Source organism: Mobula birostris, chromosome 6 (genome assembly GCF_030028105.1).
Source record: "Mobula birostris isolate sMobBir1 chromosome 6, sMobBir1.hap1, whole genome shotgun sequence".
NCBI classification, from domain to species: Eukaryota; Metazoa; Chordata; class Chondrichthyes; order Myliobatiformes; family Myliobatidae; genus Mobula; species Mobula birostris.
Window position 1 is genome coordinate 112,866,266 of NC_092375.1, and position 22,378 is coordinate 112,888,643.

At 43.2% G+C, this 22,378-nt stretch overlaps 1 protein-coding gene across 4 annotated transcripts in view; it reads left to right on the top strand.

The window, feature by feature from the left end:
• Positions 1–22,002, top strand: part of catip (ciliogenesis associated TTC17 interacting protein) — a 77,789-nt gene extending 55,787 nt beyond the window's left edge. For 2 of the 4 annotated variants that reach the window (XM_072261031.1, XM_072261030.1), the window contains exons 5-10: positions 677–763; positions 4,495–4,662; positions 7,553–7,677; positions 9,390–9,466; positions 15,822–15,910; positions 21,741–22,002. In XM_072261031.1, the coding sequence (XP_072117132.1) occupies positions 677–763; positions 4,495–4,662; positions 7,553–7,677; positions 9,390–9,466; positions 15,822–15,910; positions 21,741–21,950 (756 nt within the window). In that variant the 3' untranslated portion in view covers positions 21,951–22,002. The remainder of the gene's footprint in view (positions 1–676; positions 764–4,494; positions 4,663–7,552; positions 7,678–9,389; positions 9,467–15,821; positions 15,911–21,740) is intronic. The other 2 variants (XM_072261028.1, XM_072261029.1) reach the window with 1 other exon arrangement.
• Positions 22,003–22,378: the final 376 nt, after the last annotated feature.

Genomic DNA, 22,378 nt, shown 5'->3' on the forward strand with positions numbered 1-22,378 from the left:
AAGCAACAGAGGAAAGCAACCATTGAGAGTCTCCTGATCAGCTACATCACAGTCCAGTATAGGAATTGCAAGGCATCTGACCATAAGACCCTACAAAGGGTTGCAAGGACTGCTGAGAGGATCATCAGGGTCTCTCTTCCACCACCAGAGATACTTATCTCCGTGTATACTTTGTCAATGATCCCTTCCATTCGTCCCACAATCTCTTTGACCCCTACCATTAGGCAGGAAGTACTGTAGCATTAGGAGAAGGACTGTTAGGATGGGAAACAGCTTCTTCCCCAAGGCCGTGAGACCACTGAACTCCCTGCCACCACCAAGGTCTCATCATGAATGAAGCACCAGTAGCATTATACTGTTTACTTTTTGACTTGTGACACAAATGCACCTTATTATTTGTTAATTTATTTGTGGTAATATTGCATGATGTGTTGCATGTGAGTTATATGCACCTTAGTCCAGAGGAACATTGTTTTGTTTAGTGGTATACAGTACACATATATTATTGAAGGACAGTAACATTGAACTTGAACTTGAAGTGGGAATTACAGGGGTAGGCACAGACAAGATAGGCTGAAAGGGCCCATTTCTGTGCTGTGTGAAACTATGTTTCTATCAGGGAAATGTTGACAGCAATTCCCTAATCTTTTTTTTTCCTTTGTTTGGCTGGGTTCAGTTGAAGGATCACTCTCTGGTTAAGGAGACGTTAATGAAGAAGGAACATGATGGTTATATCTTGACAAGGGACGTCACTATGGCTGAGGTAAGTAAAAGCAAGGATTAGCTCCAACATTCTAATAAGAGGGTTAATGACATGATGTACACCCACTTGTCTCTGCACTTAGGCACCATACATATTGGTAAATTGCTTTACTATAGTCACATGTACTGAGGTGCAGTGAAAAACTGTTTTTACATGCCATCCATATCAATGATTTTTGCATTTCAGTGGGCTAAGGTAGGACAAAAGAAAAACAATAACAGAATGAACAATAAAGTGACCAGACACAAAAGTGTACAAAATGATGAGAGGCATAGATTGAGTGGACAGCCAGAGGCTTTTTCTCACAGCGGGAATGGTTAATGTGATGGCAATAAGTTTAAAGTGTTGCAGAAAAGTATAAGGGAGATATCAGAGGTAGATTTTTTACACAGAGAGTAGTGAGTGTGTGGAACATCCTGCCAGGCATGGTGGTAGAGGCAGTTGCATTAGGGACATTTAAGAGACTCTTGGATAGGCACATGGATGAAAGTAAAATGGAAGGGTTAGATAGTAGGTTAAAAGGCTGGCACAATATCATGGGCCAAAGGGCCTGTAGTTTACTGTAATGTTCCGTGTTCTATGTTCCAATCTTAGAATCACAGAGAAATAGGCCCTACAGCTCACGATACCCATGCTGACCACCTGATGTAGCAATACTAATCTCAATGGCAGGACCTATTCCATAAAGAACCTTCTATGCCTTGGTGATTGAAGTGCTCATCATCTGCATGATGTTCTGGTCTCCTTACTTGAGGGGAAAAACATACTGGCTTTGGAAGTGGTACAGAGGAGATTCATCTGTTTGATTCCAGAGATGAAGCTGATTCCGGGGCATACGACGAGAGATTGAATCGCCCAGGACTATACTTGCTGGAATTCTAAAGAATGAGGAAGAGATTTTATAGAAACATATAAAATTATGAAAGGCATAGCTAGGATAGAGAGAGAAAATTTGTTTCCATTACTAGGTGAGACTAAAACTAGTCCTCACCTCTCATGCTGGTATGATGGTCAGCATGAGCACAGAGGGCTGAGGCTACGTCCACACTACACCGGATAATTTTGAAAACGCCGGTTTCGAGTAAAAACGATAGGCGTCCACACAAAGCGTTTTTCAAAATATCTCTGTCCACATTAGATGGATATTTGGGCAAATCTCCTGGGCATGCGTAGGACACACAGAAGACAAGCGAAGAGGAAACGGTATACTTGGTAAACACGAGGAATTCTGCAGATGCTGGAAGTTCAAGCAACACACATCAAAGTTGCTGGTGAACGCAGCAGGCCAGGCAGCATCCCTAGGAAGAGGTACAGTCGACATTTTGGGCTGAGACCCTTCGTCAGACCCTCCTGACGAAGGGTCTCGGCCTGAAACGTCGACTGTACCTCTTCCTAGAGATGCTGCCCGGCCTGCTGCGTTCACCAGCAACTTTGATGTGTGTTGATGGTATACTTGGTGCATGTTTGTCCAGTTACAGAGTAGAAAAACTTAAAAGGCATTGCTCTTGGCTCTCGCGCAGGAGGACTTAAAACTAAAAAAAACAAATACTGGAGTGTATGGGGGCAACTGACAGGGAGTTCACAGACAGTATGACCTTGCTGACGACAAACATTGAAAAACTGACTAACTCTGTTGCATTAATAAAGCAGCTTGTTAAATGTATATGTTACGTACCCCGTAACTGGGTTGCCAAACCAGCAGAAATGGATCACTCAGTTGGAGTCTGGATTACTAGAACTAAGAAAGTTTTATTAAAGAAACAAGCAACACAGTACTCTAATCAAAAAGGATAATAAATGCAACAGTTCAGCAATGATAAACACACATGTACACAGAATTAAGATAACAAGATTAATCAAGCTCTATCGTTGTCTAGGGGTAAATGACCAGTTTCAAAGTGACACAAAGTCCAGTTCAGTTTAGTTCAGTTCGCAGTAATCGTTGCCATGGCGATGGACAGTGGGGGGGGGAGGAGAGAGCAAAACGAATGAATATTCAACACAGCTTCCACACACAGACCTTCGCAGTCAGCTGTCGGGCGAGTCCTTTGTGATGTCATCTGAGGTCACCGACCGTGACCCCTCCATTTCCAGATATGATCGTTTCCCTGCGCTGAACCTGGCACCCAGGCAAGGGTGGACACACACCAGGTTCCCGCCGATCGTGCCTTTCCACCCTGTGCGTTTATGGCTTGATCCCGCGATCAGCCGTCCAAAAGCTTCCCACCGACTTGTGAGAGGCGCACCGCTTCCAGGGTCTCGTTACCTCGGGTGTCGTGTGTGTCTTGCCTTAGCGAACCTGTCCCTTTTTATCCCCCTGCTGGGGTATCGCCTGTCCATCACTTCAAACAGTTCAGGGTTCAAAGGGGGAGCCGATCTTGACAATACCCAGACTGATGTCTCCTTCATTAACATCTCCAAATGCTGCTCATTGTGTTCCTTATCTCTCCCTCTCCTGAAGACAGGTGGCAGACCAACTGCTGATACCCCCCGTGCCAGCACAGGACAGCTACATCTTAATCTATGTGTATTCTCGTCACATATAAAACATGTCTGCATCAGTGTTATCTTGTATTTCGATACAATGTTACATTAGGCTGTTACACATCTATTGTCAGAGAAGTACTTGCATAAATAGTAAAGCACCTTCTTACAAGCAAGGATAGAAAACAGGGCAAAGTGAGTATATTTATTTATTCAGTAAGCTATGGGTCGAAGTATTTGGTGAGTACATTCCTAACTCTTCTGTCTTCAGTCTTGTTGCCGTCTGTTCTGAAATTGTTAGGTTCTGCAAAGCGCAGAATCAAATATCGCTGTGATGATTAGTATCTATTATCAATTAGTATCTAGTATCAATTCTTTGGCGACAATAAAGTAGTAATAATAATAAGAAGAATAATAAGAAGAAAACAATGAAATGCCGCTCTGTCGCCATCTGTTCCAGCATGTCATTTGACAGCAGTTTTAAAAAGCTCCGGTTACCCCGTACACACTGCAACGGATATTAGGCGTTTTCAGATTTATTCACTCTGGAGACCGTTTCTGAAAATCTCCATTTTCGGGGGCTGAAAACACCATTTCAGTGTGGACGGAAGGTCAAAACAAAGAGAAAAAGATTTGTTTTCAAAATTATCCGGCGTAGTGTGGACGTAGCCTGAAGGGCCTATTTCTGTACTCCATGATTCTATGATTAGAACATAGAACATTACAGCATTGTACAGGCTCTTTGGCCCACATTATTGTGCTGACCTTGTAACCTACTCTTAAGATCAATCTAACCCTTCCCTCTTACATAGCCCTCCACTTTTCTATAATCCTTGTGCCTATCTAAGAGTCTCTTAAATGCTCCTGATGTATCTAGATTCAGTGGAGTAGATTTAGAATGTACATGAGGAGGAACTTCTTTTTCCAGAGACTGTTTCATCTGAGGAATTCTCTGCCTAGGGAACTAGTAGAGACTGCCATATCAAATATATATTTAAGACACAGTTAGATAGATTTTTGCATAGCAGGAGAATTAAGGGTAATGGGAAAAAGAAGGTAGGTGGAGCTGAGTCTGAACACTCAAAGGAGAAAGGTTTCCAGGTTATACTGGTTGGATGTTGAAGAGGGAGTAGAACAGATCCATGCTGTCATGGATCATTTGGGCCAAGTAGTCTGTTTGTAAGCTACAAGTTCAATGTAAAACCAGCCAGTTACTTAATGTATTCACTTCCCTTGTGTTTGAACAGAATGTGAAGTCTGAGACTTTGAGCTTCAGTCAGACAGACATGGAGGGCTTTGTGTCAGAAGCAAGTAACCTGTTGCTCTTACGCATTATGGCCCGACAAAATAATGTTCCAGACAACATGGTCTTCCTCTCGTTTGACACTGAAATGCAACTTTCCACCTGCACGTATGTAAGTACCAAGATAAATTTGTTGCATGTCGCGCCAGCACATCACAGCAAATTCCTGATACATGTAAAGGTACACTCAGTGGCCACTTTATTAGGTACACCTGTACACTAGCTCATTAATGCAAATATCTAATCAGCCAATCATGTGGCAGCAATTCAATGCATAAAAGCCTGCAGATATAATCAAGAGGTTTGGTGGTTGTTCAGATCGAACATCGGAATGGGGAAGAAATGTGATCTAAGTGACTTTGACCGTGGAATGATTGTTGGTACCAGACGGGGTGGTTTGAGTATCTCCAAAGCTGATGATCTCGTGGGATTTTCACACACAACAGTCCTAAGAGTTTACAGAGAATGGTGCAAAAAAACGAAAAAAAGAACACTTGGTGAGTGGCAGTTCTGTGGGCAAAAACACCTTCTTAATTAAAGAACTCAGAGGAGAATGACCAGACTGGTTCAAGCTGACAGGAAGGCAACAGTGACTCAAATAATCACGCATTACAACAGTGATGTGCAGAAGAGCATCTCTGAATGGACAACACGTTGAATCTTGAAGTGTATGGGCTACAGCAAAAGATCATGAACATACAGGAGATACCTAATAAAGTAGCCATTGAGTGTTTATGTTGAATAAAGATGATCCTGGATCGGAGCAAGTTAGAGGTTAGGTATCCTGCGGCAAATCGTGATACAGCTATAGAATGTGATGGATTGCTCTCCACCTACTGGGATGTGTGCCACTTGTGGGAATACCACTACCTGCAGGTTCCCCTCCCAGTCGCACACCAACCTAACTGGTGGCATGGTAGCTTAGCGGCTAGCGTAATGCCTTACAGTGTCATATATAAGATTGGAGTTTAGTTCCCTCCACTATCCACTAGGAGTTTGCATGTTCTCCCCGTGACTGTGTAGGTTTTCTCTGGGTGCTCTGGTTCCTCACACATTCCAAAGGTGCATGGTAGGGCTAGTAAGTTGTGGGCATGATCTGTTGGCAACAGAAGTTTGGCGACACTTGCAGGCTGTTTCCAGCACATCCTCAAACTATGTTGGCTGTTGACACAAAAACAATGCATTTCAATGTATGTTTCGATGTACACACATGTGACGAACAAAGCTAATCTTAAAATAAGATCTTAATATTAAATGTATCACCATTGTGGTAGAAATGGTTAAAACTAGTATATGATAGGGTACTTGACTATTCTGGAGCAGCTGGACTTAAAGACAGTAGATGCAAGTTGAGAATAACCTTGGATGATAAGCGCAGTGCCAGGAATTCAAATAACAGGATATTAAGCCCCTGGGACCAGGAGGGAGGATGCACCTGGGAGTACATTGTGAGTCCTGTTAACAGGGAATAAAGAGGACTGTTAGACTCACACTGAGAGACAATTGACATACATTTTCAATGATTGATCATATACTGACTATGGGATGCTAAGTTGTTTGTCTTGCTGTATAAATATGAGCGCTGTATAAATATGAGCACTGTATAACCAAAATATCAGAGTTCTGGTGGTGGTGGAGACTGCTGCAGACTCTCCATGATATATTGTTAGTCAATTCTAAAAACGAAACTTGAAGTCACTCTGGTGTTCTTAGTGTTTCCATGACAGCCATACTTTCATCATCACTGGGTCTAAATCTTGAAACTTCCCACCAACCAATCTTCACCAAAGCAACTGCACCAGTTCCCAAGAACAATTAGGGGAATGCAATAAAGGTCCCCAAGAGCTACTGTGATTTTACTTCAGGCATGAAGAGCTATTACACATGAAGAACTCTGGAAAAGCTTAAGTAGTCATTTACTTTTATGCGCTGAACTGTCTGTTCACATTCAGCCCTCTCCTGATCCCAGAGACTATAGGTACCACTAGGATTTTTGATTTATTCCTTGTCACGGAGCCACAGAGTCATAGAAATTTCCATCCATTCAACCCATCATTACGTGGAAATACTTATTTTCTCAGAATCAGAATCACTGACATTAGTCGTGAAATTTAAAAGAAGAAAATTAGCTTTATTTGTCACATGTACAGCGAAACATCAAAATATAGTGTGAAGTCCTGCCGAAGGGTCTTGGCCTGAAACATCAACTGTACTTTTTCCATAGATGCTGCCTGGCCTGCTGAGTTCCTCCACCATTTTGTGTGTGTTGCTTGGATTTCCATCCTCTGCAGATTGTCTTTTTGCATCAAATTGTTGAATTGCAGCAGTAGTACATAAATAATTATTACAAATTACAAAAGAAATACAAAAGAAAAGTAGTCCAAAAAGAGAGTAAAAATAGTGAGGTAGTGTTCATGGACCGTTCAGAAATTTGACAGCAGAGCTGTTCCTAAAGCATTGAGTGCAGGTCTTCAGGCTTTCTTTAATTCTGCTTGAACCCAAGCCCCTAGTCCCTGATATCCATGTTAAGTGTCCATTATCTCCATGCTGTTTACCCTGCCTCTGTCTATCATGATCTTATATCCTCCAAATAAATTTACATACAAACTTCCAACATTGAAGTATGAACAGCCAGAGGGTGGTGAATCTGTGGAACTCATTGCCATGATGACTGGAGGCCAAGTCAGTGGGTATATTTTAAGCAGATGTTGATAGTTTCTTGTTTAGTAGGGGTGTTAAGGGTTATACAGAGAAGGCAGGATAATAGGGTTGAGAGGGATAATAAGTCAGCCATGATGGAATAGCAGAGCAGACTCGATTGGCCAAATGGCCTAATTCTGCACCTATGTCTTATAGTGTGGGACCCTGAAGACACACATTTAACATTTTGAACAAGCTATTTGACCATTGCTCAAAGAGCAATCCCAGTCCCCCTTAGTTTTCCCCATAACTATAGTTCTGCAGGTCTGGCAAATTCCTGATTTCTGACTTTTCTTGAACAGCTGAACCTGGGACCTAGGACGATGATGATTGGGAAAAGTGAATGTGAGGTCCTTAGCATCCAGAGAACAATTCACTCACAGGCAAACAGTCCCATGAGCTGGCAGAGCAGCTTTTTGCCAGATGGGTAAGTCCTAAAAACTTCTAACTAAATTTAAACATTTCTTTTTTTAATTTCACTCCTTCACTCCATACACCATAAAATGCGAGATTTCCCAGTGACCACCCATTTCAATTCAACCTCCCATTCCTATTCTGACACTCTGTCAATAGCCTCCTCTCTCAGTAATGATGAGGCCACACTCAGGATGCAGGAGCAATACCTCAGATTCTGCATGGGTAACCTCCTATCGGATCGTAAGACCCTGCTGCGGATAGTGAGGTCAGCTGAGAAGATCATCGGGGTCTCTCTTCCTGCCATTACAGACATGTACACCACATGCTGCATCCGCAAAGCAAACAGCATTATGAAGGACCCCACGCACCCCTCATACAAACTCTTCTCCCTCCTGCCATCTGGCAAAAGTTACCGAAGCACTCGGGCTCTCACAACCAGACTATGTAACAGTTTCTTCCCCCAAGCCATCAGACTCCTCAATACACAGAGCCTGGACTGACACCAACCTACTGCCCTCTACTGTGCCTATTGCCTTGTTTATTATTTATTGTAATGCCTGCACTGTTTTGTGCACTTTGTGCAGTCCTGAGTAGGCCTGTAGTCTAGTGTAGGTTTTGTGTTGTTTTACGTAGTTCAGTGTAGTTTTTGTTTCATGTAGCACCATGGTCCTAAAAAACGTTGTCTCATTTTTACTGTGTACTGTACCAGCAGTTATGGTCGAAATGACAATAAAAAGTGACTTGACTTGACTTGACTATCTAAACCCATGAACTTTGATTTCTCTAACTTCTGGTAACTCTTCCCCCCTTCCTCCTCTCTTTTTTACACTCAACCCTTCCCTTCTGCTCACCTGCTCATCACCTCCCTCTGGATTCCTCTTCCTTCTCTTTCTCCCATGCTCCACTCTCCTCTCCTATCAGATTCCCTCTTCTTCACCCCTTTACCTGTTCCATTTATTACCTCCCAGCTTCTTACTTCATACCCCCTCACCTGGTCTCACTTACCACCTGTCAGCTTGTATTCCACCACTCCATCCCACCTTCTTATTTTGGCTTCAGCCCCCTTCCTTTCCAGTCCTGATGAAGGGTCTCAGCCTGAAACGTCAACTGTTTATACCCCTCCATAGATGCTGCCTGACTGCTTAGTTCCTCTAGCATTTTGCAACTGTTGCTTTGGAATTGTAGCATCTGGATAATCACTTGTGCTTAGAAATTTATTTTTTATTTTCCTGCTTGTGGTCCATCAATAAGCAGTGTTTGAGTAGTGACAGACAGTTAACATGAAGCATAACCTCATCAAAGTACAAAGTAGCTCAAAGTAAATTTATCATCAAAGTATCCCCAGTATATGTCACAGTATGTTACCTTAGGATTCATTTTCTTGTGGGCATTTACAGGGAATTATAGAAATACAATTAGAATTAATGAAAAACTATACATAACAAAGACAGACAAACAACCGACGATGTCCACGTATTGGAAATACCCTCTCCATGTCCGCTCTACCTAGGCCTTTCATGCCTGTCTGGCTGCTCCAGCTCCCTCTCCTCACTGCTTAAAACTTACTGAGCACTTGCTGACTCACCCTAATGATGCATTGGCCAGTATTCAAATTGCTTATGTTGTAGCTGCAATATAGATGCCGGTCAGTGTCTCTGTTTGTTTGACATTGCTTCAGCAGATTTTCTGCTGATATCTCTATGCAATTTATTCCTCTTTCAGACATTTGACCAGCAGGGTGCAGGTGGGCTCTCCTATTACAATGAGGCTGAAACAACTACCTCACATCATAGAAACAGGTATTGTTGAGTTATGATCAAGCAAAGTCATTTGAGAAATTTTCTTCTGTTGTTATGCCATGAATAGCACTCTACTCTGGAATTGGAATTAGTTTATTTTGCCACATATATTGAGATACAGTGAAAATCTTTTCTTGCATATTGTTCATTGTAGAAAAAGGTAAAGCAATAACAATGCAGAATGAAGTATAACAGCTACAGAGAAAGTTCAGTGCAGATAAACAATAGGGTGCAAGATTATTTCAAGGCAGTTTGTGAGGTTAGGAGTCCATCTCGTTGTAGTCATTGAATCATACAGTTGTAGCACAGAAACAGGCCCTTTGGTCCATTGGTCTGTGCCAAACTGTTATTCTGACTAATCCCATTCACCTACACCCAGACCATAGCCCTCTGTACCCGTCCCATCCATGTACTTATCCATACTTCTCTTAAATGTTGAAATTGAACCTATATCCACCACTTCCTCTGGTAGCTCACTCTACAGTCAAGATTACTCAAGATGGTGGCAATAAGTGACAACTCTTTGCTCTGATGGGAATCATCAAATTTAGGATTACTACAGCTGAAATCCACAGTCACAGCCATGGATACTTCAGTAAGCAACATCGTTTTAAGTATTTTCTAAAAAATATATTGTTACTCAAATCTCGTGATATCAGTAGATCCTGGACTTCAGACTCGGGTTGCAAATGCAGGACCCCCTTTAAGAAAATGGAAATGGGGAGGGAACGCTGTTCCAAAGGTACGACTGAAATGCAGAGGCCTTAGACCCTCCCCCAACTCCTGACTACCCTTCTGGTGAATGTACAGTTTCAGAAAAATAAAATTAAAGACCTCAGAGCAAGATTGCTGTACCAGAGGGACATCAGGGGCAGCTGTATACTTTGCTTCATGGAAACATAGCTATCCCACACTACTTTGGACTCAGTGCTGCAGCCCAATGGCTTTACCATTCTCTCCAAAGACAGGACAGCTCAATTTTTCAAAGGTAGAGGAGGTGGAGTATACTTTATGATTAATTCATCATGGTGCACAGATGTGGTAATTCTGTCGCAGTTCTGCTCACCTGACCTAGAACATATAGCAGTCAAATTTGTTCTGTTTTATCTATTGAGGGAGTTTTCTGCCATTATTCTGGTAGTGGTGTACATTCCACCCCTGGCCAATGTCAGGTAGGCACTGGAGGAGCTGAGTACTGTAATCAGCAGTCACATAACAGCGTACCCTGATGCCTTCCCTGTCATAGCAGGGGATTTCAACCAGGCCTGCTCGAAGAAGTCTGTAAATAATTACCACCAAACATACCCATCTGTGGAACCAGAGGAGCCAACACTGTTATACTACCATCAAGAATGCTGGTTGAGTGGTGTCAGAACAACAATCTTGCACTCAACATCAGGAATTGATTGTGGACTTGAGGAAGGGGAAGCTGAGAGAACACACACCAGTCATCATCGAGGGATCAGCAGTGGAAGAGGGAGCAGTTTCAAGTTTCTGAATGTCAGCATCTCTGAAGATTTATCCGAGGTGCAACATATTGATGCAATTACAAAGAAGGCACTACAGCTCTATAGTTCATTTGAAGTTTCAGGAGACTTGCTATGTCAACAAAGACACTTGCAAATTTTCGATAGACGCATTTCAACTGATTGCATCACTGTCTGGTATGGAGGGGCCAATGCATGGGATTGGAAAAAGCTGCAGAAAGTTATAAGCTCAGCCAAGACAATCAAGGGCACTAACCTCCCCAGCATCGAGAACACTTTCAAAAGGCGATGCCTGAAAAAGGCGGCATCCATCAGTAAAGACCCCCACCACCCAGGACATGCCCTTGTCTCATTGCTGCCATCAAGGAGGAGGTACAGGAGCCTGAAGATACACACTCAATGTTTCAGGAACAGTTTCTTCCTCTTCGTCATCAGATTTCTAAATGGACAATGAACCCATGAGCATTACATCACTATTTTTTCCCTTCTCTTTTCGTGTGAGTTATTTAATTAATTTATATATACACATACATACACACATACTTATTGTAAATTTTTTTTAATTACTATGTATTGTCGTATATTGCTGCTGCAAAACAACAAATTCTGTGATATTTGCCAGTGATATTAAACCTGCTTTTGATTCTGATACACTCACACCACCCTCTGAGTGAAGAGGTTTCTCCACCAGTTCCCCTTGAATATTTCACCTTTCACCCTTAACCTATGACCTCTAGTTCTAGTCTCTTCCAACCTCAGTGGAAAGAACCTGCTTGCAGTGTGCGTAGTTCTGGTTGCCCTTTACAGGGAGAATATGGAGAGGGTACAGTGGGATGCAGCCTGGATTAGAGGGTGTGAACAAACAGGTTGTCTGCTCTGGAGCATCAGAGATTGAGGGACGACCTGGCAGAGAGGCAGAGATAATGTAGGCAGGATCTTTTTCGCGGGATAGAAATGTCAAATATTAAAGGGGAAAGTTTAAAGGAGATGTGTGGGGCAAGTTTTTTTTACACAGAGTGGCGAGTACCTGGAATGTGCTGCCAGAAGTGGTGGTGGAAGCAGATATGATAATGGTGTTTAAGTGACTGTAAGGTGGACCAATGGATGTGTAGGGAATGGAGGAATTTCGATCATATGTGGGCAGGAGAGATTTAGTTTAACACAGCATCATGTTTGGCACAGATGTTGAGGGCTGAAGGGCCTGGCTGTACCTGTGTTGTACTGTTCTGTGTTCCATCTGAAACTCCCTCCCTAAACATTTGTTGGAACTGGAGGCAATCTGAATAGAGATGAAGGGTTCCGTTTTTGTAGACATCAATAAATTTACACTGTGGCAGCTTTATTAAGTACACTTACTTGTTAATGTAAATATCTAATCGGCCAATCGTGGCAGCAACTCAAAGCATAAAAGCATGCAGACATGGTCAAGAGGTTCAGTTGTCGTTCTGACCAAACATCAGAATGGTGAAGAAATGTAATCTAAGTAACTTTGACTGTGGAATGATTGTTGATACCAGATATGGTAGTTTGAGTATCTCAGAAGTTGTTGATCTAGGATTTTCACGCACAACAGTCACAAGAGTTTATAGGGGGTGGTGCGAGAAACAAAAAAACATCTAGTGAGTGGCATTTCTATGGGCAAAAACACCTTGTTAATGAGAGAGGTCATAGGAGAATGTTTCAAGCTGACAAGAAGGAGATAATAAATTAAATAACCACGCTTTACAACAGTGGTGTGCAGAAGAGCATCTCTGAATGCACAACACGTCAGACCTTATCAGGAAGTACCTAATAAAGTGTCACTCAGTGTACTTTGTCTGTAAGTCAGACAGTAGATAAACATAACTCGATATGGTAACCATACCTCAACAGTGTTGTAATGTGTGCCATCAAATATACACAAGACTAATAAGAACAAACATTTACCATAAGTGTAGAGGGACAAGGAAGCTTGTTTTGAATATACTGTACATACGTTGAAGCTTTGAATTTAATTTTATATTGTTCATGTATTGAGTTGTTTAGAAGTTAGACCTTCGTAACTCTTGGGATAGCCTGAATTTCAATGGAGTGACGGTATTTTTTGTTAGATAAGCCATGTGGTATGATGGTGTACTGGTTAGCATGGTGCTATTACAGCTCGAGCTGTTCTGGAGTTCAGAGTTCAATTCTGGAATGAGTTTGTATGTCTTCCCCGTGAAATGCATTGTTTTTTTCCGGGTGCTTTGGTTGTAAATTGTATTGTGATTAGGCTAGAGTTAAGTAGGTGGGTTGCTGGGCAGTGTTACTCGCGGGGCTGGAAGAGCCAGTTCGTGCTGTATCTTTAAATAGATAAATAAATCATCAAGCCAGAGCCTACTGCACAATGAAGTCAGCATTTACCAGCCCCAAACCTGGAGACTTCAATACTTTCTGGGGTCCTCAGAGTGCCCTGCTGGGGTAAAGATTAAAGATTAGCTTTATTTGTCATGTGTATATCAAAATATTGAACATACAGTGAAACATACAGTCTGAGGATGTATTGGCAGCAGCCTGCAAGTGTCACCATGCTTCCAGCGCTAACACAGCATGCCAACGACTTACCAATCCTAACCCGTACATCTTTGGAATGTGGGGAAAACCAATGTGGTCATAGAGAAAACGTACAAATTCTTTACAGACAGCAGCATGAATGGAATCTCAAATCACAATCCGTAGTACTGTAAGCATTACCCTAACTACGTTATTGTGCTATTATCAAGTACATACTGGGGGCTCTTCATGTGGGGGGTAGGGGATGTTCATCTTTCCAGCTGCTGTTGGTCAGGTTGTTCCAGAATGCCAGGAACCCCCAGGTCTGATCCAGAAAGATCACAGCCACATCTTCTCCCAGATGGTGAGCCATGTCTTTCATAAACGCAGAATCAGAATCAGAAGGTCTGTCAGATTCAAAACCAGGTTTATTATCACTGACATATGGTATGTTGTGAAATGTGTTGGTTTGCAGCAGCAGTACAGTGCAGTACATACAAAAATTACTGTAAGTTACAATAGGATGGATGGATGGATAAATAAATAAATAGATAGATAGATAGATGGTGCAAAAAGAAAGCAGAAAGTGAGATAGTGTTCATTTTCCGTTCAGAACTCTGGTGGCAGAGGAGAAAAAGCTGTTCCTAAAACATTGAGTGTGGGTCTAAGGGCTATTGTACTTCCTCCTTGATGGCAGCAATGAGAAGAGGGCACATCCTGGATACTGAGGGTACCTAATAATGGATAACATCTTCCTGAAGTTAAGCCGTTTGAACATGTCCTTGACGGTGGAGTGGCTAGTGTCTGTGATGGAGCTAGCTGAACCTACGACCCTCTGCAGCTTTTCTTGCTCCTGTGCATTGGATCCTCCATACCAGACAGATTATAATTACATTTGGTAAATTAGTATATTGTTATAAGATGTAATGAGGTACACTGAAAAATTGTTTTGCATGCCATCAAAACGGATCTTTCATCACATCAGTGCATTGAGTTAGTACAAGGTAAAACAATAACAGAATGCAGAATAAAAGTGTAACAGTTACAGAGAAAGTTCAATGCAGGCAGAGAACAAGGTGCAAGATCATAATGATGTAGGTTGTGAGGTTGAGCCCATCGTCTCTCGCCCATCAGGCAGGAGATACAAAACTGGGTGTTGGGAATGCTGATGCTTTATGATAGAATAAGCAGGGGGAGGGGGAGGGTTGATGCCTGGGAGAGGGTTAGGGGCTTGGGATTCTTACGTTTTTTCCTGTCATTCGTTCTTTGGGAATTTTTTCTTCTGTTTCGAGGATGTCTGCGGAGAAGAAGAATTTCAGGTTGTAAATTGTATACATTCTCTGATATTAAATGGAACCATTGACCTATTGAGCCTGAAAGCACTAAACATCAGGTCAAGGAGAACTTCTATCCAACTATAATCCCTCTTGTATGGTAAAATAGATTCTTGACCTCATAATCTTATTATGCGGGGAGTCCAGGATCAGAATGGAAAGACATCCCTTTGGAACAGAGATGAGGAGGAATTCCTTTAGTCAGAGGTTGGTGAATCTGTGAAATTCATTGCCACAGACAGCTTGGAGGCCAAGTCATTTAAAGTGAAGGTTAATAGGTTCTTATTTAGTAAAAGCATTAAAGGTTACAGGGAGAAGGCAGGAGCTTGGCTTTGAGAAGGGTAATGGATCAGACATAATAAAATAGCAGAGAAGATTTGATGGGCTGAATGGCATAATTCTGATCCTATGTCATATAGACTAATGGTTATGATCTAGCACTTTATGGTATACCTGCACAACACTTTCTCTGTAGCTAGTACACTTTATTCTGCATTCTGTTATTGCTTTACTTTGTTCTACCTCAATGCACTGTGTAATTAATTAATCTGTATGATCAGTATGCAAGACAATCTTTGCACTGTGTCTTGGTGCATGTGACAAAATAAACCAATTCCAATAGGGGATTATTTAATAGTCTTAAACAGTGAGATAGAAGCTACCTTTGAATCTGAGTTTGGAGGTTCATGCTTTCAATCTTTTGTACCTGCCCAATGAGAAAGAGGAGACTATGGAGTCTTGACTGCACAGTCTACCTTGTTATGACCTTGCACCTTACTTTCTGCCTGTACTGCACACTCTCTACAATTACAACCCTTCATTCTGCACTTGAGCCAAGCCTGTGGTTGGTTACTTTCAGCTTTTGTATCTTTTGTCTGATGGGGCCACAGGAGAGAATGTGTGGTGTGGGTGGGTGGCTGGGAGGCTAGTTTGCATGATGCCAACCCATCCTCTATTTTGTCATTACACGAGACATTCACATTATTATCCATTAAAGTATACTGTGTTTCTGAACTTTTACAGATGTGGAAGATCCCAAACCAGTTTTTGAGAAGAAACCACTGAACTGGGAGGAAGATATGCAACTCTATTTTAAATTTCTTGACAGAACGGTACCAACTAATGTTTTAAAACCAGCCTTGTTTTCAATCTGGATTTAAAATTCCGGAAGTTCATTTTTTTCCCTTTATTCCCCCCGCAAAAAAATTAAGCTAAAGCTTCAGGTATGCTTTGTTGCATGGCATGGAGATGCAGTGTGCTGCATTCCTGCTGAGTGCATTCAGCTGACACAAGCTGATCACAAGAACTAGAGTACCGTGACCAGAATCAGTGACATATGTGGTGAAGTTTGTTGTTTTGTGGCAGCAGTACAGTGTAAAACATAAAAGTACTACAAAGTACCGATAAGAAATACAGTATATATAACAACACAAGTAGTGCAAAAAGAGAGCAAAATATTGAGGTAGTGTTCATGTATTCATGGACCATTCGGGAATCTGAAGGCAGAAGGGAAGAAGCTGCTCCTAAACTGTTGGGTGTGTGTCTTTAGGCTCCTGTATCTCGTCCCTGATGGTAGTAACAAGCAGAGGGCATTCCCACTTGGGTGCCGACTTTTTGAGACATTACCTTTTGAAGCTTTCCTTTCGACTACACTGGTGAGGATTTCCATGATGGTGACCTTGGGATTAGTGTGGAGGGAGAAGGGGTTGTTGGTGCAGGGTGGAGAGTCCTTGCCAAAGAAGTAGCACTGTACTAAAGACTTACTTCTTTGGCAAGGACTCCCCACCCCGCACCAATGTCCCCTTCTCCTGTCTTCAACCCTCCTCCTCTTCCTGAACACCTCACCCTGGTCTTCTGCTGCACTGGACCTTTTCATTGCCAACTGCTGACAGGACATCGACCATCTCAATTTCAACATTCCTCTCTCCAATTCCAACCTTACCCCTTCCGAATGCTCTGCTCTCTACTCCCTCCGCACTAATCCTGATCTCACCATCATGGAGGATGCTGTAGTAGTCTGGCGAACTGACCTCTACCTTGCTGAGGCCCAGCGACAACTCTCAGACACCTCCTCTTACTTACCTATCGATTAGGATTCTACTAAGGAGCACCAGGTAATTGTCTCCTACACCATTACTGATCTTATTTGCCCTGGGATCTCCCATCCACTGCCACCAACCTCACAGTTCCCACACTCTGCACCTCTCATTTCTACCTCCTACCCAAAGTCCATAAACCCACTTGTCCAGGTAGACCCATTGTTTCAGCTTCTTCCTGCCTCAATGAACTCATATCTGCATACCTCAACTCTGTTTCATCCCCCTGGTTCGGCCCCTGCCCACCTACATCTGTGACACTTCACACGCTCTGGATCTTTTCAATGATTTCAAGTTCCCTAGCCCCCATCCTCTTTTTCACTATGGATGTCCAGTCCTTACACACCTCCACCCCCCACCAGAAAGGCCTCAAAGCTCTCCATTTCTTTCTGGACACCAGACCCAACTATTCTCCTGTGTCTGGTGGAACGTGTCCTCCCTATTAATAAATAATTTCTCCCTTGGCTCCTCCCACTTCCTTCAAAGACAAGGTGTAGCCATGGCCACTCACGTGGGTCCCAGCTATGCCTGTGTTTTTGGCGGCTATGTGGAGCAGTCCATGTTCCAAATCTACACTGGTGTCTGCCCCTCACTTCTCCTACCCTACATCGATGACTGCATTGGTGCTACTTCCTGCACCCATGCTGAGCTCGTCGACTTCATCAACTTTGCCTCCAACTTCCACCCAGCCTCAAATTTACCTGGTCCATTTCTGACACCTCCCCCCCCCCCTTTCTTGATCTCACTGTCTCTGGAGACAGCTTATCTACTCATGTCAATTATAAACCCACAGACTCTCACAGCTGCCTGGCCTATACCTCTCCCACCCTGTTACTTATAAAAACACCATCACCTTCTCTCAATTCTTCCATCTCCCCCGCATCTGCTGTCAGGATGAGGCTTTTCATTCTAGAATGAAGGAGGTGTCCTTCTTTTTCAAAGAAAGGGGCTTCCCTTCCTCCACCATCAACGTTACCCTCAACCGCATCTCTTCCATTTCATGCACATCTGCTCTTACCCCATCCTCCTGCCACCCTACCAGTGACAGGGTTCCTCTTGTCTTTACCTACCACCCCACCAGTGTCTGCGTCCATCACATAATTCTCTGTAACTTCCACGCCATTTCCTATGGGATCCCACCACCAAGCACATCTTTCTCTCCCCCCCCCCCCAATTTTCTGCTTTTTGCAGGGATTGCTACCTACACGACTCCCTTGTCCATTCATCCCTCCCCACTGAGCTCCTCCTGGCACTTATCCTTGCAAGCAGAACAAGTGCTACACCTGCCCTTATACCTCCTCCCTCACTACTATTCAGGGTCCCAAGCAGTACTTCCAAGTGAAGCGACACTTCACCTGTGCGTCTGTTGGGGTAATATACTGTGTCTGGTTTTCCCGGCATGACCTCCTGTATACCGGTGAGACCTGATGTAGATTGGGAGACCATTTCGCCGAGCACCTACTCTCCGTCCGCCAGAAGATGCAGGATCTCCCAGTGGCCGTGCATTTTAATTCCACTTCCCATTCCCATTCCGATTTGTCAATCCATAGCCTCCTCTACTGTCGCAATGAGGTTACACTCAGGTTGGAGGAACAACACCTTATTTTCCGTCTGAATACTCTCCAATCTGATGCCATGACATCGATTTGTCAAATTTCTGGTAACGCCCCCCTACCCCACCCGCTCCTTCACTATTCCCCATCCCTTTTTCCCTCTTTCACCTCATCTCCTTGCCTGCCCATTGTCTCTCTCTGGTGCTCCTCCTCCCTTTTTTTCCCCCATAGCTTTCTGTGCTCTCCTATTAGACTCCCCCTTCTCCAGCCCTGTATCTCTTTCACGAATCAACTTCCCAGCTCTCTACTTCATTCCTCCCCCTCCCGGTTTCACCTATCATCTTGTGATCCTCTCTACCCATCCCCACCTTTTAAATCTACTCATCTTCTTTCTCTTCAGTCCTCCCAAAAGGTTTCAGCCCAAAACATCGACTGTACTGTTTTCCATGGATGCTGCCTGGCCTGCTGAGGACCTCCAGCATTTTGTGTGTGTTGTTTGAATTTCCATCATCTGCAGATTCTCTCTTGTTTGTGAGAGCATTTCTGGGGTGGGTGGTGTCTTTGATTATGCTGGCTGCTTTACCAAGGCAGCAAGAAATGTAGACAGAGTCCATAGAGTGGAGGCTGGATTCTGTGATGTGCTGAGCTGTGTCCAAAACTCTGCAGTTCCTTGCAATCATGGGCAGAGCATTTGCCACGCCAAGCTGTGGTGTATCCAGATCTGCAGATGGGAAGAAGTGAAGTAGCTGGCAGGAGCTACAGAAATAGGTTGGAGAGTAGAGTCTACAAGGTTTACATGGATAAGGAAGTTGCAAAGACTGAGAAGGTGCAAGCCCATTAAAGATATAAACTTTGAAACCAAAAAGACGAGAGACCGGAACCCAAGATAAGCAAGTTGTGGGTAAACATGGTTTTTGCTTGGTTTTTGGGAGGTCCCTTCTGTCATTTAGGGGGAGTCTATGACTGGAGAGCACAGCCTCAGAATAGAAGGATATCCTTTTAGAACAGAGATAAGGAGGAATTTCTTTAGCCAGTGGCTGGTGGATCTGTGGGATTCATTGCCATAGATGGCTAAGGTGGCCAGGTCATTGGGTATATTTAAAGCAGAAGTTGATAGGTTCTTGATTAGTAAGGGCATCAAAGGTTATGGGAGAAGACACGTAGAGAAGCAGTTAGCATAACGCTATTACAGTGGCAGTCACCTGGGTTCAGTTCCCACCGCTATCTGTAAGAGGTTTGTAGGTTCTCCAAGTGGCTGCTTGTGTTTCCTCCCACACGCCAAAGATGTACGAGTTAATAAGATAATTAGTCACATGGATGTAATTGAGTGGCACGGGGTCATTGGGCCAGAAGGACATGTTACTGCGCTGTATCTCCAAATAAATAAATAAAGGTGGGAGAATGGAGTTTAGAGGAATAACAAATTAGCCATGATCGAATGGCAGTGCAGACTTGATAAGCCAAATGACCTAATTCTGCTCCTATGGTCCACTAACCAGAACTTGAAGGGAATTTCAACAATTATTTGTTTGTTGGAAGGAATCACTCCTTCTCACATTCAACAAAGGCATCTATTGGTCCCATTAATGCAGCAGGAAGCACAGGTGAAAATATGGAGTGAATTCAGTTGAATCTGATGTTGGTCTTTTATTCTCAAACAGACATGAGCACAGCCAATGCAATGATATGAGCCAGGCCTGTGCGCCAGTCTAATGTGAACACACTCTTATCAGAATAAAAGATCACAAGGACTAGTTCACAGACAGGTCTCGTGTTCCCTGGAAGGGTAGATATCTGAGAAGGTTAGATGATTTAATGGGGTAGATAGAAAGAAATCATTTCCCTTGGTGAGGAGACTCCAAAACAGTGTGAGATGTTACATCAACGTGATAGGCAGGCCATTTGAGGAACATCCCAGAAGCATCAGAAATATGAAAAAGTGCTGAAGATTCATGGGTGTGGAAAACTTAAATTAATGGATTTTTGATGGATTGGAGTGTTTGAGATTAAGGAACCAAGACAATAAGTGGAGTCATGAAAATCTTTTACGTTTTGTCATTGCCAATAGTTGGTGGAGTTGTGGGTAATGAAGAAGGTTATTGTAGGTTACAATGGGAAATTGACAGGATGCAGAGTTTGGCTGAGAGGTGGCAGATGGAGTTCACTCCAGCAAGCGATGGGTGCATGAAACGCACTGTCTGGGGTGATGGTAAGGTCAGATACAACAGGGACATTTAGGAGACTCTTGGATAGGCACATGGATGAGAGACAAATGGAGGGCTGTGTAGTGTTAGGTTGACCTTAGTGTAGGTTAAAGGGTCAGCACAACATCTTGAGTCAAACAGCCTGTATTGTGCCGTAATATTCTAGGTTCTCAACATGGAATAGACCTCTTTAGTCCATCAAATCCACGCCAACCACCAGGCATCCATTTATTCTACTCCCTTGAGAGAGGAAGCCAGAGCAGCCGGGGGAATCCCAAACAGACTTGAACTCCACACAGACAGTACCAGATCTCAGGATCGAACTCTGGTCTCCGGATCTCCAACGAAGCAGCTTTACCCATTGCGCTGCGGTCCGCATGGAGATCACATGTTCTCTCTGTGATTGGGTCAGATGCTCTGGTTTTCTCCCTCACCCCAAAGGGTCAGTGTGGGCTAACTGGCTGCTGTAAATTGCCCCGTGGATTTAAGGGTAGAATTTCGGGGTGGAAGGGGAGTTGATGGGAGAATGAAAGGATTAGTGTAAATGGATGGCTGATAGAGTGGATGGTGGGAGCAGTTCTGAGCTCTCTGATGCAGAAGTTTTAATGGTTAATGTATGAGGAGTGCTGGATGGCTCTGAGCCTGTACTTGCTGAAGTTTCAAAAAAATGAGAGCAGATCAAATACGGAAAGGCCTAGATAGACAAGGAGGAAATGTTTCCTATAGTGGGGGAGTCTAGGACCAGTGGGCACAACCTCAGAATAGAAGGATGTCCCTTTAGAACAAAGATGAGGAAGAATTTCTTCAGATAAAGGGTAATGAATCTGAAATTCAATGCCACAGACAGCTCTGGAGGCTAAGTGATTAAGAATGTTTAAAGCAGAGGTTGATAAGTTCTTGATTAGTAAATGCATCAAAGGTTATGGGAAGAAGGCAGGAGAATGGGGTTGAAAAGAATAATAAATCAGCCATAATTTATGACAAAGTAGACTCAATTAGGAGTAGAATTAGGCTATTCAGCCTATGTCTTATGGTCTAAGTTTTGAAATCGATCACCAATCTTTATTAATCGAACATTTGTTTTTTCAGGAAGCCCTGAAAGCGGACTACAGCAGCTACATTAGGCACCACCCAGAGCTGAAGAGTATATTGGCTGATTTCCTGCAGTTCCTCCTCCTCAGAAAACCACAAGATGTCATCACCTTTGCTGCAGAATATTTCTCCTCCTTCTCCACCTTCAGCACAGAGCAGTCACCCTTTCTGACCTCCAACAAACTCAGCCCCTTCAAAGAACCTTAAGTTTTCATTAAAATGCTGAAGTGTATAACAAGTATTTTCTGTAAAACGTATTTATAACCACTCCAGGTTGTTTCACTTTGTCAGTGACACCGAGCCCTAGAAGATGTCAATGGCAGAAGTAAGTTTATTTAAGAGTCACATTAGAAGGATTGCAGGATGGAGAGAAATAGTTTTCTGTAGTTCAGGGTCACAGCAGCTGAAGGCAATGACCAACAGGAGAGAGAGCAAGGGGAAACCAATAGGAGAGAAAGAGAGAGAGTGAGCAATAGGAGGGAGAGGGAGACCAATAGGAGATAGGGAGAGGATGGGTTGGGAAGACAAACAGGAGAGAGGGGGAGAGACCAGTAGGGGAGAAGGAGCTAAGTAGGACAGAGAGACCAGAGGGAGAGAGGGAGTGCAAGAGAGAGAAAGAAACAATAGGAGAGGAA